This window comes from Arachis ipaensis, chromosome B8, assembly GCF_059453495.1.
Source record: "Arachis ipaensis isolate K30076 ecotype BB chromosome B8, ASM5945349v1, whole genome shotgun sequence".
NCBI classification, from domain to species: Eukaryota; Viridiplantae; Streptophyta; class Magnoliopsida; order Fabales; family Fabaceae; genus Arachis; species Arachis ipaensis.
Genome location: NC_142443.1, coordinates 2,010,524 through 2,028,817, shown reverse-complemented (window position 1 = coordinate 2,028,817; position 18,294 = coordinate 2,010,524). Strand labels below are relative to the sequence as shown.

Sequence of the window (18,294 nt, the reverse complement as noted above, 5' to 3'; positions counted from 1 at the left end):
ACGTGAGCTCACGGCCAGTAGGATAGACATTCATCATATGCATTTTGTTTGTTTGTTTGCTATGCTTAATTGGGAATGCCTAATTGATTATATTCTGCTAATTGTTGTAATTGTTACTTGAACTACTTGTTTTCTACCTGTGCTTGCCTTGTCTGTTTGTTTTGTCTATGCGAATCATCGGAGATGGAGGTACGGAGGAAAGGTGGACAGGTTTAGAGTTAAGGTTAAAGTTTAAGCTAGGTTTAGAATTCCCTAGAAGACCACCCTTTTTATGATTTTTGTTTAGTAATTTAAGCTTTATAATTTGAGAGTCGGCGTTCTAAGATTGCCTTTGGCATTCCCAGGACCTTATATATTATATGCGTGGCACCTTTACCATGCTGAGAACCTCTGGTTCTCACCCTATACTGTGTTGTTGTTTTTCAGATGCAGGTCGGAAGGCTCCTCGGTAGGCATATGGATTTCTGAAGTGGAGTAGTTCCTGGGATATTTTAGTTTATCAGCTTATGTATATATGTACTTAGTTACTTAGCTTTCTCTCTAAGAAACTCGATTATTTTGTTCCTCATAGAGGTTACAGGAGAGTTAGGATTCTATTTCTGTATTTTGGACATTTTGGGATACTTGTATATGCATGTATATATTCTCCGGCCAACCTTGACTTCGCAGGCTGAGTTAGGAGCTTGTTATTTTGTATTATTGACCCTTTTCCTATGTCATCTGTATATATTTGTTATTGAGCTTTAGTTTTCTTCTCACGCAAGTAACCACATTTTTTGAGGGTTGCGCTTTTTGATTCTGCAATTTTGTTTTACCTATTTTTCAAGACTCCTAGCATACTATCTCTTTTTCATTATTATCATTACATATATTTTACTTTTAGAGGTCGTAATACCTTACCACCTCAGCTTTATGACTTAAGCATAAGACTCTGTGTGGTAGGGTGTTACATTATGGTATCAGAGCAGTTCGTTCCTATAGAGCCTGAGGGACGGACTGACTATGCTTTTATGCATTCTCTGTGTATGTGACTATGTAATATTAGGATATCTGGCTGATATACATAGCATAAACGTTCATGAGCATGCATTTGGGACTTAAAGCACTAGACTTGTGATATTGAGACTGATCAACTTGATATCACTTATTTGGTGTGTATAGGGACCAGATGTCGACTCGCAGATGCGGACGCGAGCGAGGTAGAAGCAGAATAGGAAATGTTATGCCTGAAGCGACAGGGAATAATCCTAATCTTGTAGACTTTATGGCTGCCCTGAGGAACATGGCTGCGGCTATGCAGGTGACAGCCGAAGCCCTGGGAAACCAAATAAACAATGGAAATAATAGCAACAACGGCGATGAGGGTCCTATGATGTTTTACTCCTTATTGAAGGTTCATCCTCTGACCTTCAGAGGAACCTCGAACCCTACTGATGCGGACAACTGGATTCAAGCTATAGAGCGAGCATTAACGGCTCAGCAGGTTCCTGAAGAACAGTGGGTTGAGTTTGGAACCTGCCAGCTGCAAGGTGAGGCTCAGCATTGGTGGCAGGACATGAGGCGTATTCTGCAGCCTGATGGAGTTATAATTTCTTAGGAATTGTTTCGAACAGAGTTTTATAAGAAGTACTTTCCCAATTCAGTCAGAAATGCTAAGGAACTTGAACTGCTTCAGCTGAAACAATGCCAGATGACTGTTACTGAGTACACTAGCAGGTTTGAGGAATTGTGTCATTTTTCACGGATTTTTCAAGGAGCTCCTGAAGATTTTGCTGAGTGGAAGTGTATCAAGTATGAGGGAGGCATTCAGAGCGATATTCTGAGCTTCGTTGCACCTATGGAGATCCAAGTGTTTTCTAAATTTGTGAACAAGAGTCAAATAGCTGAGGAATGTGTGAGGAACGCAGCCGTGGCGAAGAATGATAACCGGGAGTCTCGCCGAAGAGATTACTGTCAGGACTTGGCACCAATGAGTCAAGAATTCAAGAGGACTGAGAACTACCGACCCAATAGGCAGCATAAAAACAAGCAAAAAATAGAGAAAAAATCTATTAGACCAAAAAAATATTCTGTCAAAAAATTATTATAAAGAGATTTATAATTAGAGAAGAAAATAATAAAAGCATTAATAATAATAAAGAAAAATAAATGAAGCTCATGTTAAAGAATGTTAGAAAATAAATAATAAAGTTTGTATTAATAATAATAATGTTGAGAAATGATGTTGCTGCTTTAGGCTTCTAGCCTCCGTCTTTGGCCATCGTTTTTTTCTTTCTTTACTTTTTTATTTAAATTATCAAGTCATAAAAAAATAAAGAACAATTCAAGAAAACAAAAACAGTAAGATCAATAGTAACTATACAAATCAAAATAGATAGGAGAAAAATAAACTATTATATGATAGAAATTAACATGAGTATATTTCATCATTAAATAAACAAAGTTAACGCAAAATAAAATTACACGTAAAGAGAAAAAAAAGTTAAAATATCCAAAGTGATAAAAAAATTATTTTTATAATTTTATTCTGTCATATATATAGACAACAATGAACTTCTAACTAAATTAAATTGTATTTATTATTATTAGAAAGGATAAGAGAGAGAGCAGTAGAGAAAATATTTGTGTGTATTCAAGTTGTGTAAAATGATATAATATAAAAGGTGATTTATAGGTGTTAAGAGAATCGAAATAATAAAGACGTAATATCCTATAGTAAATATTCAGATATGTTAAATAATGCTAATTGATCTAATTGATCATAATTATACTTTAACATCCCTCGTCAAACTTAAGTGACTTTGAAACTTATTTGAAATAACTAAATAAAAAAATGCATGAAGTGATAGAATAGGTGCAGACAGAACTGTCGAAAAGAAGCGCAGATGGAACCGTCGGAAGGAAGTGCAGACGAAACTGCCACAAGAAAATGTAGACGAAACTGTCGGAAGGAAGTGCAGACGAAACTGTTGGAAGAGAACGCAGATGGAACTGCTGGTAGAAAAAGTAGACAAAACTGCCACAAGAGTGGCCAACTGCCAAAAAATGCTGAAAAGATGGCGAACTGCCGAAAAACTGTTGAAAAATGATAAAGTGCGAAGAGATGACAAACTATAGGAAGGTGATGAAAAATATATGGTTTCTCCATGAGAATAAGGCCCAGTTTGGGTAAATAACTTAAATAAGTTCTTTTGGAAAAAGAGCTTAAACACAAGGACTTTTATTAATAACAGTTTATAAATAAGTTATTTTGTGTTTGGATTTTTAGTTATAAAAGTACTTATTTTGAAGTTGTAGAGTTTGGATAAATAACTCGAAAAATAATTTTTTTTTTTGCAGAAGAGAATGAATATTAAAATAACGATGATAACAAATACTTTCCAATATTGAATGTTGATTTTACATAACCTAATTACTAATATTGTGTATGATATGGTAGGTGAAAATAAAAAATAAATATAAAATGTGTGTCAATGTATATTTTGTTACTTTTTTTATTTTACTCCTATTAGAACTCCCTTCTTTATTGAGGTAAAAAACTTGCTATAATTAACTATGAAAATAATAGCAAGCTATAAAATCACATGTGAAAAAAATAAAATTAAAACTAAAATTTCATACCACAGTAAAATACAAATTTAATAATAAAAAATAGAGTGATAAAATGATAAAAAAAATACTTAGAAGGAATATATGCAATAAGTTGTTCAGATGCAATATTGTCTGAAAATGAAAATAGTGGTGGAGGATCAATACTTCTATCAGATGAATCATTACGTGAAAATGGTGAAATTTGGAACATTGCGTGAGAATGATGGTGAAGTGGTAGAATGACTTATCGAGAAGTAGAGAAGTCATATATTTCTACTTCTTCAAAAAGCTATAAATTAACTTTTCGAGAAGTTAAAAGCTTTTTTTAAAATGGTGCCAAACACACACACTGTGACTTTTCATAATCCAAAAGTAAAAAAAAGTAGCTTCTACTACTTCCCAAACGGGCTCTAAGTAGTGGATGAACTAATTGGTGAGGTTAGAAAAGCATCAAAGCATTAACAAAAGGGAAGAAAAAAAAATATCACGGAAGAAAGGTATGAAAAGTATGGTGATTTCACCAGAAGAAAATCAACTTATCTTTCTCAAGGAGGATACCATGGCTCTGATACCATGTTAGAAAGGGGGGGAGGGAGCAATAGAAAAAATGTTTGTGAGTATTCAAGTTGTGTAGAATGATACAATATTGAAGGATATTTATAGGTAATAAGAGAATTAAAATAATAAAGACGTAATATCTTATAATAAATATTCAGATATGTTAAATAATGCTAATTGATCATAATTATACTCTAACAATTATATTCAATTAATTGATATACATAATATTAAATTGTGTGATACTTAAATATAATATCTAATCAAATTAATTAGTTGATATAATTAAGTCATCGTAACGAATTGTGTTTAATGAGTTAAAAAAAATAAATTAGGAATCACTCTCAAAAGCATACCACGTCAGCTTTATCATTAAATGCAAAAATCTGATTTTTTATATAATTGAATAGATTAATTGATTGTATTAATTTGTAAGATGAATAACGTATAATAAATATTGTGAAATTAATTATATTAAATTAATAAATAAAAAATTAAAAGGGACTTTTTTATTGCTTTTTAATGAGTACACATTTTTATAATTTCACGTTCTCTTTATCTCTTCCTTTCACATTTATTTCGTTTAATTTATTAAACTAAATCAATTATACTAATTATTTGTATTAACTAATTAAATATTTTTTTATGTATTATTATAACTGTACCTTTAGACCATAGGTTAAAAATATTACAAAAGATATTTTATAAAAGTTGTTAAAAAATAAATATTTTAAAATGTGTCTTAAGATACAAATTAACTAAATTATTTTTTAATTTAATGTGTTTGATTCATTCAATAATTGTATTAATTGTAACTAATTAATTATTTAATTTGATTTGATTAGAATAAATATTTCATCATTTAATATTTTATTTGATTCATTAAATTACATTAATCATAACTTCAAATATTTAATTTAATTAGAGTAAATATCAAATTATTTTAATCTATTTATGGACAATACATATATTAATTATAATCGCAAATTAAGCTATTGTACATTAAATGACTTATATAATGGTCATCTCATTTATTATCATAAATGTTGAATTAAATAAGTTATTATTACTTTTGATTTAGAATTAAATGAGAATAAAACCAGAGATACTATTTTATTTGCCCTTTAGGGTTTAATGGATGTCACACTCAAATATAAATAGTGACTTCCAAATTTTCGTCTCCAACACATCAAAGTCACCTCCGTAACTCTTTTTCCATAAAAGGAATTGCGATTCAACTTTATCAATGATACAAAAGGTTTTCAAAGAACAAGGGAATGCTTTGAATTTGCACGAATTCTAAATATTCGAACTTACGATGTTGTTTTAGTTGGTTGTCGTCACGAGAATGATTCTAATTTATACGTGTCTAAGGACTAAAATAGATTAAATATTATTTAAGTAATTTATTTCTAATATTGGTATTTGATTAAATTAGTTTTAAAAAAATTTAAATTGTTGACTCAATTTATATATTATGATTATTCTTTTTGAATATATTATTTTACATTTTTTAATATAAAATTTCTTTTTTTTTCTTCTAATTTTTAAGTTTATTTTCTTTCTTGGATATATGTATCACCTTCTTTTCTCATTTTATATTTCAAATTAGTAATGTAATTATTAAGAAAAATGTATTTAAAAAAATATTAAAACATCACTATTTAAAAAAAAAAGAAAAAGATACGTGAAAAAAAGAAAAATGAAAAATTAAAACATCACTATTAGAAAAAAAAACGGTTAATATACGTATGAATGGGGTTTGGGATTGAAGAATATATATGGATATAAAAAATAAAAAATTATTGCACAATTATATAATAAAAATAATCATATATATAAAACGAAATAATTATAACAAAGTAATTAATATATGTGATTTAAATATTTTTAATAACTAGTAATATAGAGTTTAACAAAATATAATTCATATATTTTTTATTTATATATATGTATAGAATAATTTATGTATATGTATATAAATTAAGAAAAATTACCGTTATATATATATATATATATATACACGTATATATAAATAAAAAAATTATTATAATTTTTAAAATTATACATGAACTCTTTTTTCTCTCAAATAAATTTATTCTAATTATATTACAATTAACTCATAAATAATACATTATTATATTAATTTATAAAAATATCTTCATTATAATTATATCAAATCAATATTTAATGTGTTATTAAACTACTTATCAATCATCAATATTTTTAATCATTCTAATTATATCAATTGATATAGTTCTAATTCTCATTCAAGTGTAATAATTTTATTAGGAGATGATTGATGTACACATTAATAGTAACCCATTTAATTTGATAATAATAATAATAATAATAATAATAATAATAATAATAATAATAATAAATCTACACGTTACATGCATTATATTTTAAACAGGTAAAATATATTTTAAAAAATTAAAATTAGGGTATCAATAATCAATTGTGATTAATATCAATATCAATAATTAATTCTTGTAATTATTTTTGTATTACTAAAGGCTATATATAGTATTTTTTTGTAGAATAAAAAATGTTGTGATTCATAACATTTTCATAAAGTTATATCGTATGGATACAAGATTAATTAGATAATAAAATAAATTTTAATTATGGTAGATTATGTAATAAAAATGTTTGAAAAATAAAGGCAAGAATTATAAGGTTATGAAAAGTCCCATTCAAATTTGACAAGAACAAAAGGACTTACATAGAAATGGTTCTCATGGATGATAAGGTAAGTTGATTAATTTCCATTATTCTTTCAAGTGATGCTAGATCCATTTTATAAATATTTTTTGTTCATATTTTAAGTTTATTTAGTAAGCAAACCCTTGCACGCGAATCAAATACAGTGCGGTTTTATAGATTTATAAGTGCTAATAGCCTTTATATTTAATTTATTTTATAGTGTGATAATAGCCAATATATTTGTTGGTGAATTTAACTATCTATTATATTATATATATCTAATTTTACAACCAAAATGTGTCACATGTCACTTTCTCATTGCAATTGGAAACAAATCTTTCCCTCAAAAATTAAGGAATTCTCCTTTTCTCCTTACAACCAAAATGTGCCACATGTCACTCTCTCATTGTAATTGAAATTAAATCATTTCCTCCAAAATTAAAGAGTTTTTCTCTCATCCTTACTAATTTTACAACCAAAATGTGCCACATGTTACTCCCTTGTTGCAATTGAAATCAAATCTTTTCCTCAAAAATTAAAGAGTTCTCCCCTCCTCCCTCTTCCTTTCTCTATTTCTCTCATTCCTTCAACCACTCTATCTATTTTATATATCATTATCAATATCAATGACTAATTATTAATTTGACAATCAAAATGTACAACATGACATTCTTTAATTGTATTAAAATTAAAATTAAAATTAAAATATACCTATATTATGTATCATATATTACTATCTAATTTAATAATCAAATATATCATATGACACTCTCTTATTAAAATTGAAAGAAAATATTTTTTTCAAAATTAATAAACTCCCTTCCTAAATTCTCTTATCTATCTCTCTCTATTTTTCATTTCTCTCTACCATTTTTACTCTATATATAATTTATATTTTATATTAGAAATTTGACAAATCAAAATATGTTATCCGATTTTTTTTTTACAATTAAAATTAAAATTTTTCTTTCAAAATTAACAAACTCTCACTCTCTCTCTTACTCTCATTCTTCATCTTTATCTTTCTCTCTTTTTTCTCTCATTTTCTATTTTTTCTATCTTTCTGTTCTACAGAAAACAAAGTTAACAAAATAATATAATTCAAATAAAAAATATTATTATTATTATTATTATTATTATTATTATATACATATTTTTTTAGTTTTTTATTTAGTTTTAAATTTTCACTACCTATCTTTCTAATCTATATTTTTATTTCTCTTCTTTCAAATATTTATTACATATAATTTGGAGAGAATACTAATGTTATATTTAAAAGTTAGAATCAAGATTCAATTGTTTTAAGAAAACTTAATTTTTTAGTTAATTTTATAACTATCAGTATAATTTTTTAAGCTAATATCTAATTATTATTTGATTTTTTATCTACAGATACCTTGGTCTTTTTAGTAAGAAATTTTTATCAACCGTATCTACGACTTTTTTTGTAAAAGTAGTTTGATTTGGTAAATCTTTTGTGCCATGTATAATTTATACTGTTAGAACAAAGTGGACCGTAATTTTAAAAAATTTAATTCCTGTAATATTATTACGGGTAAAAATACTAGTATATTACTATATTATTTATGAACACATTCAGTATATATGTTTGATTTATGAAGAAAGTAGATTATTAAAACTGATTAATAACTATTTTAGAGTTAATCCAATTAAAACTAAATTAAAAAAAAAAACAAACAATGCATAACATGTTACTTTTTTATTAATTAAATTATTATAATTCAAATTAATTTTTAAAAAAATTTAAAATTATAATTTTAATTTTATCACGTACATAGCACGAATAATTACACTTGTTGAATACTAAAAATTAATCAAATTGAAAATTAATATACTTACTATCTTGAACAAATTTTACTTTCTTATTATTATATAACTTTAATAAATAAAATAATGAAAAATGTCTACTAATAGATGAAAAAGGATTTTTATTTCCTTGTAAAATCATTATTCAACAATATTGTAATTCTTCTTCATCTTTAAACCTACGTAAATGTATTATTTCATCCAATTTAATGAAAGTGAATGCTATGGTGCCTATCATTTTGTATCTAAGTTACTAAAAAAGGTAAATAAATAATATTTAACAAATTTTATATGATTTATTTTTTATTTTAAATATTTTATTTTTTACTTTAAAAAGAAGTCAGGCAATTTAAGCATTATAACAAAAATACCATGGAACTCACCATAAATGTCCCCTTTGTTCTCTTTATCCCCCCACCATTTTTGCTTTATAATGCTATGTATACATTATTTAAAAGTTGGTTTGCTAGCCAGTAGTTATTTTTTCTTTTAAGAAAAGTATTTTGGGTTTAGTTTGTATAATTGCTTGCAGTGGAAAGAAAAAAAACTTTAAAAAAATTTTAATCATATGAAAATAAATATATATATAGAGAGAGAGAGAGAAGAGCACACTATGACTTCAAGGAGGACCGAATTCCATGATTAGAGAGAAGTGAAAATTTTGATTAGAAAAAACAAAGGTGATTATATTACTTAATCTCTATTTCTTGAATATTTATTGAAACGAAGCCTTATTTAGATATACTTATGTTACATGTATATTAAATTTAGTTATCAAAGGGAGTGATCAGTATAAAATACATATTGAAATATAAATATACATTAAAAATAAATTAAATTATATATATATTTATTATTTATACACGAATACACTAATTTTAATAGTTAATTTTGATACAAGAATAACATTTTTTATTTAGAGAACGACCTGATTTCAATTTATGCAAGTGGCAACACGTCTGCAAGATATGAAAGATGCTCTTACAAACAAAATCAATCAAAAATGGTGTGTGAACTCGTGGAATAATAAAAATTTATATACGCGTCATAATAATCATATTATTTGTCCTACTCTATCTAATCCTTTTACATATTATTTGTCATAATAATCATATTATTTGTCTTACTCTGTCTATATCAATCTTAATCTTAAACTCCATTCAAATCAAAAGTGCCATATAACAACAAACAAGGACAATTTCTAGGAATTTTCTAAATAATAATGCTTCTTTTTTCATATCCAATGTATTTGCTAACTTAGTAGATAAGAAATTAAGGTGGTGTTGTGCTATGTTTCCCATTTGGTGCAGGCATTTTCCACGGCCTCAAAGCAATAAGAAATTCGTGTTAGCACTTGAGACAGAGTAGTCATGGCTTTCACTTCTCGTTTACATCACATCCTAGTGTTTGTTTCTCTTATTTTTATTTATTTATTTATTTATCAGTTATATTATGTATATATAAAAAATAATAAAGTTATTAAATTAATTATTAGTCTAAAATATATATTAAAATATAAAATATAAATTAAAATTTGGATAAAATATTATTTTAATCTACAAAATATTTAGATTAAATTTTAATTTGGTTCTTAATATTTTAAATGTCGTATTTTTGTCTCAAATTTTTAAATGAGTTCAATATTACTATTAAAATTAATATGAATAGTTAACAAAAGAAGAATAACATTGAATCTATTTAAAATTTTTTAGGATTGAAATAGGACGTTTGATACTTTTTAAAATAAAAATAATACATCTAAAATGTTAAAAATGTGATTTAGTTAGAATTTTATCTAAACATTAAAGAATAAAACAATACTTTTCCATTAAAAATATATAAAATAACACACTTATATACATAAATATATGATAAATAAATCAATAATTAATTTTTAATATATAAATAACTTTTTCCCACTTTTTTTCCCCTTACAAAGTATATAGTAATCTTATGATACTGCAAGCCTTTTAGAGGAGCCAATAACAAGTAAACTTTATAGAGGAATGCTAGGGACCAGTAATTTTGGTGTTTTGTAATTATCAATTGGCCATTAATAGTATTTTTAATAGTGTGAGATTACATCTAATGGTGGAAAATCACTCATTTTTATTTTGATGGTTAAGTGCTGACCAAAAAACACAAAAATTGCTGCCCCTAGACTTTTCCAACTTTATACTTGTTGTCTTTTTGTCCGCCGATAGCTACCATTCTTGTTAATTTATACTGTTCATCATCTTAATTATTAGAGTAGAAAAACTTACGATCATACACATTTAAAGTCATTTTTGGTGCTTGTTTGTTATTTGATAATGAACTTTTGTTGATCTTTTGCATATATTACTGTTTCTTTTAAAAAAGGAATTTTGACATGGCATTTCCTTTTCATATGCAACCTTGAACCTTCCATGAAAGTTCAATACCGAATAATTATTTCATTAGGGTATAAGATTCATTTTTTCTAGAAGAAGAATCAAAGAGGTCAAATTCCATATGAATAACTGCATGCATGAAATAATGTTTAGGCTAGACTCAGTTATTGAAGCAATGCTTCACGATCCTTGACACTTTCCCTATTGAAAGGAGACACATGCCAATATATATATAAAAAAACCTAGAGTATGGTTCAAAATTAAGTTTAGTTAATCGGTTGTTTTATCAATTTTGTAATTAGATCTCTATATTTTTTAATTAAATTCTTACACTACTTTTAATTTTGTAATTAGGTTATTTTCATGTCAAAAACAGTAAAATTAACGGTAAAAAAATATATAGTAAAAAATCTAATTAGATTCTTAATTGTAAATACCTTCAATTTGCGAAAAAATATTCAGTTAACTTAACATTTTTTATATGGGGAAGAACCTCATTACAAAATAAAAAATAGGACCAAATTAAAAAAAAAAGTATAAAATCCTAATTATAAATTTAGTAAAATTACAAAGATCAATAGAGTAATTAAACATCAAAATTATTAAGTCACAAAAAAAAAACATCAAAATTATTAGCATCTATTTGTTGCACGAAATTAGTCAACTAAATTATTCGGTTTTTTTTTTGTTTCTTTTGGTCAGTGACTAAATTTTTCGGTTTAGTTGGTTAGATTGAAATTGTTATCTTCGAATTTCTAAAATTGTTTAGCTACAACTTTTTTTTTCTTAATCACTAGACAATAATTTTAATTTTGGGCCAGATTATCTTGTGCATTATTCTTAATTGGGCTAATCTTCAGTGGAAAATTTTGGGCCTTATTTTGGGCCTTGGGATTTTTGGCCTCATATCACTTTCAGTCCAAAAAAAAAGACTCCCATGCCTATCAATGGAGTTGAGATGATGAGGATGGGGATCATGTCAGTCATGATTCACGGAGATTCTTCTAAACCGGTGAAGTAAGAATCAGCAGCAAAGCAAGTAAACCCTAATTTCCTTTTGTGATCATGCATCTCAGAAAATAGAACAAATTAAATTGCGACTCGAAGTTTCTCAGCTCATTTCTACTTGAGTTCCAAACAGGGGTACGCTCTTTGCTTTAGCTGGTTATTTCAAAGTTTTTTACATGCATTGGGTAATGATTTTTCTGGAGACATGTTAATGATCATAGTAGTGGTTTTGTTCTAGTGATGGATCCTCACAAAGAGAGAATTAAGACTGGATGCCACAAAATCCTGGACGGAATAAACTCAATGTCTTTGGTGAATTTAGATGACCAGCAAGTCCATTCCTTGGTAATGATGAGAGAAATTGCACGCGGTGTTGTTGATGATCAAAATAGGAAGGTAAATAAGATGGTCAGATAGCTGCAGAAAGTTTTATGCATACCTTTTCCCTTGCTATGTCCATGATGAGTGATGACAATGCAAATGCACTTGATTGTGGTGTTGTTGCAGGTGACTAGGAATGATGTGATTCGTGCCTTGCGCCGCAGCATCTTGAAAATGGTTTGAACTACTTCTTTGCATAGATGGATTCATTATGGATATTGTCTAGATGAATGTTTTATGTTTGTCTCGATTGACTTGACACAGGTGTGTGCATCGAGGGATATCATTCGATTATTGAGTAGGATGTCTTACGAAGGCTTGGATGACCAACAGATGAATTTAGTGTTGAGAATGAAAGAAATTGCTCATCGGATTATTGATAAACAGCCTAGAGTTGCAATAACCAGGCCTAATTTACTTGTAGAACAAGTAAGGGGTTTATACTGCTTATCTTATAGTAACTTTGAAATGTATTCTCCCCAAGTTGGCTAGGTTTAAGGTACATGATCAGTTTTACAGGTTGCACTTTTGGATGAAGGGATGAGAGATAGTCCTGTTGTTGAGTCGAGTAAGATCGGGGATGCTCTGATTGATGGGGATCAAAGCATGAGTAATGATGATGATATGTTAGATGTGGAACATGTTTTAAGATTTGAAAATGGGATGAATGTTGCACAGGAGTCTCTATCGCCATCATGCTTCCAGCAATTTCTTCTGTGGCCTCCTGACGATTGCATCACTTTAGAATGGGTTCAAGATATGATGTCCACATTTGAGCACGTTTCACAGAAGGTGTTGCCATCTGCATTTTGTAATATTGTGCCAACCATTTTGGTGGATAAGTTGACAGATGCTGCTTCCAGTATTTTATGTGAGGAACCAAATTGTGTGGAGGTTGACTGTGAAGGAGAAGATTCAAGGGTCATCGTAGTAGGCGATATACATGGGCAGTTTCATGATTTATTGTCTCTTTTCAAGCATGCAGGAGTGCCCTCGGAGAGCCAATTTTATGTTTTCAATGGGAATTATGTAGGTAAAGGAGCTTGGGGCATTGAAGTACTTTTGGTCTTGCTAGCTTGGAAGGTATGGTTATCACTGTGAAATTGCATAAATGTTGATGTCCCTGAATGCCAATAATTATAGTAATGATACAAACAAAACTAACTAAATTGTACGAAATAGAAATATGTTATAGATCTAGAAACCATACTAGTATTATATAACTTCAGAGTATTTATTAGTATGTAAAGTATGTCATTACATATTCAGGTGTTGATGCCTCACAGAATATATCTGCTCTGTGGAAATCATGAATCAAGATATTACACTGGAAGGTATGGTTTTGAGAACGAAGTATGGACCAAATATGGTAAACAAGGAGAATATGTATACAACAAATTTTTGGAGTGCTTCAAGGTGCTTCCGTTAGCTTCAGTTATAGCAAACTGTGTTTATACTACTCATGGAGGGTTTTTCCGTAGCAAACATTCTGCTCCTTCACGAAAGCCAAAACATAGGAAGACACAAAGGGTGGATCTTGGTTCTTTGGCTGAGTTATCTGAAGTTAAAAGAGCTCGTATTGGTTCCCCTTATGAAGGTCCTAATATATTATTGACTGACATCCTCTGGTCAAAACCATCTAAAAGGAATGGTCTAAGGGAGAATGCAGGTCGAAAGTATGGTTTATGGTGGGGTCCTGATTGCACTGAGGCTTTCTTAAAACGACACAATTTAAAGGTATTATTTAAAAATTATAATGTTGCAAACTTATATTTATGTTTTAATTGGTGTATAAAGGTTAAGCATAACTTGTTCGCGAAAGTTGAAAATTTTCTGTTAAAAGTTGCGGTTCATAACTCATTATTCTAGATGGGTTGGTGTTTAGATGTCTATGGAAGAATGACACAAGTTAGTAACTATTATTTGACTGATTAATCCAACTTGGTTTTAAAATGGCCTAATTCTGTAGTTCATAATTTACTTGATTTAGTTTCACTTCATTTATTTTCCTTAACTTGAAAATCTGTTGCTGCTAATACTTTGTGGTGTCCAATTCTTGCTCCACAGCTGATCATCAGATCACATGAAGGGCCTGATGCAAGGGCTGGTCAGGATGATTTTGGGAACATGATGATTGGATATAGCTTGGATCACGATGTAGAATCAGGAAAGCTATATACACTTTTTAGTGCTCCAGACTACCCACAGGTTCATATGTGTATATGTAACTAGCACTTTTCTGTTTATACTATTGTTTGTTTGTTTTTTTTTTTTTTTTATATTTTCCTGGAAATTTAGTATGTTGGAATGCATGTCTTCAAGCTCCATAACCTTGAAATGATGGAAAATTCAGTCAAAATCTGTCTGCATTTTATTAGCTAGTAGCAGCTCTGCAAATGGAAATTATTACAGAGAGGTGTTTTATGATTTGAAACAAAACAGCATCACGCTCTTATTGTGTTTGACTAATAAAACATAACTTTCTACAAGGAATTGGGAATTTGAGATCTGCAGCATCTGAAGTAGCATATCTCTTGAAAGGTCTTCTATGTTGCAGTTTGGTCAAAAGAGATATAATAATGAAGGAGCATATGCAATATTGCAGTCTCCAGATTTTGCAAGTCCTTCCTTTTTCTCATTCAAAGCTGCAGAAAGACCAACGGTAATCAGTTCTTATCTAGTAAACATTCAGAGCTTAAACAGCATATTCTCTTACACCGTAGGGGATCAAATGCAAGCTGAGGGTAACCCACAATGGTCGGAAAATAAGATTTGTATTGAAGTTGGGAGAAGACTTAAAAATGTTATCTAATAATTTATTTGGAAACTTGTAGGTATAAAAATATTTTCTTTATGCAAGAGTTTCGTGCTTAAAAAAGTTTCTTTGCATCATTGACAATGGTGATTAAGAATGGATTAGCTAAAGGGTGACCTAGGGGTATTTTGTTCAAGAGAATAAAAGTAGCATTCAATGAATAGAAAACTTCAAATGTTTTCATTAAATTTACCTTTTCCTATTAAACTTTCTACTTGACTACTTGTAACATGCTTAACAAGTACCCTTAGCAAGGCCCAAATAAAAATTACTGAAGTGATGTACCTAAAAGACAAAAGGAAATTATTGAATTGGTTTTATCGACTGTTGTTAAGTGCGTCTGTCTTTTGTGATACTTGCTTCCCAGGTGGATCCTTATGTTGATTCTGATGCTGATGAGATGGACTTGCGTGCGCCAAGTTCTTCCCAAATAGTATGTGAGCAAATAACTTTTCCAATAAGTTCTCCTCAGCTTTCTCTTTACGTGATAAACAAAGAATTACTGAAGTATATTTGTCTGTAATAATAGCATTGGAAATTCTAATAGAATTAGATAGTATTGTGCTGCTTTTTGACTTAGAGCTGTATTTATAATTTCTTCTTTTTGCATGTTTTAAGACAAAATGCCCAGAACATGATTTTCCTCTTTGCCATCATGCTATATTGGCTACTAAATATTGGAAACGCAGGCCTCAACCTCTGCCTTCTGTGCTTCTCAAAGACCATATCCAGGTGGCTCGAGACCCATTTTTGATTTTAGTTTGTTGGGCATACACAATGGACCATCTTGGAGCGTTGAGCTTGGAGATGGTTTAGGTGGCACTCAAGTTATGCAGGTTCCGAGGGCCCCCGTGGTGGAAGGCTTGCCGCTTCCTCCCAATATACAGGTACATTTATCACTCAACTCTGGGCATCTTTGTTAATATGCTAATCCTTACCCGAAGGTTTGGTCTACAGGAGCCGCACCGGTCTGCGTACAAGTATTTGTTCGAGCTGGTTGGTGCATTGAAACATGTGGTTGTAACAAGGGTAAGAATTATGGCTCATGGCTGGTTTGTTGTTTCACGTGTTCTCCTTTTTAGAAATCAAGCTGGTTTTCTCAATTTCAGGAGACTGAGAACAGAGCCCGTGTGTCAGCATTGAGAAGCAGAGCCAAGAAACGAAAGGGAAGGAAGAGTAATAGTTGATAGGTGAGTTTTAGAAAGCGCCCCTCCAGAAGAGGCGTCCCACGTGCGGTTTGCCTTTTGGTTTCGTGGTTGCAGTTGGACACGTGGTGATGCGTGACAGGCCCGCGTAACAAGGAGAAAGATGAAACCTGTAATAGGGAAGTTTTCATTTTTCGTTAGTTATATTTTCGGCTCTTCTGTTTTGTGGGTCAGGCATTCAATTTTGAGTTTAATTTTGATGCACTCACAGGGTCACAGTCGTGCATTACATCTGTTTTTTTTTTGGATGAAGATTTACACAATCAATATAAAAGATAAATATTTTTATTGATGTGGTGTTGGTCTGTCAAAATTAAAGTCTTAATTTTTTGCCATGAAAGACGGGCTGTTCAGCTGGGGCTTGCGATTTTTTTTTGGCTTAAACCTCTTGAGAGATATTAGCAATGGGTCTAATATGAGAAATATTAAATTTTTTTTAGCTGGCATGTAATTAGTTTCTTGAATAATGATGTGAGATTTTTAAAGAAAAAATGTGAACAAGACCCAAAAATATGTGAAAGAAAGGGACCTAATCTAATAGGTGGGTTGGGTTCCATAGTGGCTGGGCTTGTTTTTTGTGTTTGTTTAGTGGTCCAATTATTGAAGTAATAATAATAACCATCAGAAGACATGATTAATATCAATGAAGAATGGCTTCTTGTTGGGAATTTTAATGAAATTGCTAGCCCAGATGAAAAGAAGGGAGGAGCAAGGGTGGATATTAATGCTTGTAGGAAATTTGATGGCTGGATTAGAAGTTGTGGCCTAATTGACTTAGGTTACGTTGGCTCAAAATTCACTTGGAAAGGACCCCAATGGGAAGGCTTAGAGAGAGTTTTCAAACGGTTGGATAGAGCTTTATCAAATGTAGCCTGGAGGGTTAAATTTCTAGACGCAAAAGTAGATATCTTAGCAAGATCAAATTCAGACTACCATCCTTTACTCATCACCCCGGAACCCCCACAAATACAGTTGAGAGAAAACTTTTTAGGTATGAGGCGATGTGGAATATGCACCGAGATTTTGAGGAATTTCTTAAGTTGAATTGGAAGAAGCAAGACAGTCTCAGTTATGCCCTTTTTAGAGATGGTGAAGGGTCTGAAAACAAGGAAGCTGCTCAATAGGTTGGCCGGAATTCAAAGAGCACCAAGCTATGGAAACAACCCGTTTTTACAGGATCTCGAAAAACAACTCAATAAGATTGTCTACTAAATAATATTGGAAATGCAGGCCTTAACAACCGCTGCATTCTGTGCGCATTTTTGTTAATATGCTAATCCTTACTCGAAGGTTTGTTCTACAGGAGCCGCACGGGTCTGCATACAAGTATTTGTTCGAGCTGGTTGGTGCATTGAAACGTGGTTGTAACAAGGGTAAGAATTATGGCTCATGGCTGCTTTGTTGTTTCACGTGTTCTCTCCTTTATAGAAACCAAGCTGGTTTTCTCAATTTCAGGAGACTGAGAACAGGGCCCGTGTGTCAGCATTGAGAAGCAGAACCAAGAAACGAAAGGGTAGGAAGAGTAATAGTTGATAGGGACACAGAGACACTTGCATGTGACAAAAGATGTTCGTTACCTTTGATTAAATAACCCCTGTGACTGTAAGAGCTTTCTTTGCTTGTGTCCCTTCTGTAAATATTTTCTTTTCTTTTCTTCTTGCCAGTTCTTTTAATATTAGCTTTGCTGTCAAGAATAAACGGACACACAAGTTTTGTTGTCAAAATATTTTGATGCATACGAGACTAACAACCACTAATAAAAACTAATATGACTATTGACTGCACACTAATTACTACTATCACACAAATACATAATTTGAATTGATGA

The 18,294-nt window shown here is 30.1% G+C and overlaps 1 protein-coding gene across 8 annotated transcripts; it reads left to right on the top strand.

Annotated features, from left to right (window-relative positions):
• Positions 1 to 12,024: 12,024 nt before the first annotated feature.
• LOC107613331 (serine/threonine-protein phosphatase 7) lies at positions 12,025 to 18,065 on the top strand. 8 transcript variants are annotated; one of them, XR_002351734.2, is made up of 12 exons: positions 12,025 to 12,200; positions 12,304 to 12,461; positions 12,573 to 12,623; positions 12,711 to 12,875; positions 12,966 to 13,529; positions 13,716 to 14,183; positions 14,514 to 14,654; positions 15,004 to 15,108; positions 15,629 to 15,694; positions 15,880 to 16,148; positions 16,219 to 16,290; positions 16,371 to 16,758. XR_002351734.2 is itself a non-coding variant. In XM_021108502.2 (12 exons), the coding sequence occupies exons 2-12, from the start codon at positions 12,306 to 12,308 to the stop codon at positions 17,997 to 17,999; spliced, it is 2,091 nt and encodes a 696-aa protein (XP_020964161.1). In that variant the 5' UTR covers positions 12,025 to 12,200; positions 12,304 to 12,305; the 3' UTR covers positions 18,000 to 18,065. The 8 variants fall into 8 exon arrangements, 6 of the variants coding, with proteins under 6 accessions (XP_020964161.1, XP_016170768.1, XP_088352116.1 ...); XR_015895934.1 differs by having other exon boundaries at positions 15,629 to 15,698; positions 15,951 to 16,148; XM_021108502.2 differs by lacking the exon at positions 16,371 to 16,758 and adding an exon at positions 17,895 to 18,065 and having other exon boundaries at positions 15,951 to 16,148.
• The last annotated feature ends 229 nt before the right edge of the window (positions 18,066 to 18,294 follow it).

Excerpts from the sequence above, each read along its gene's own strand:
- LOC107613331 (XM_088495990.1), top strand. The coding sequence starts at position 12,306 with ATGGATCCTCACAAAGAGAGAATTAAGACTGGATGCCACAAAATCCTG. Across the intron at positions 14,655-15,003 it reads GTGCTCCAGACTACCCACAG|TTTGGTCAAAAGAGATATAA; the intron begins GTTCATATGTGT and ends TCTATGTTGCAG. Across the intron at positions 15,695-15,950 it reads CGCCAAGTTCTTCCCAAATA|GCCTCAACCTCTGCCTTCTG; the intron begins GTATGTGAGCAA and ends TTGGAAACGCAG.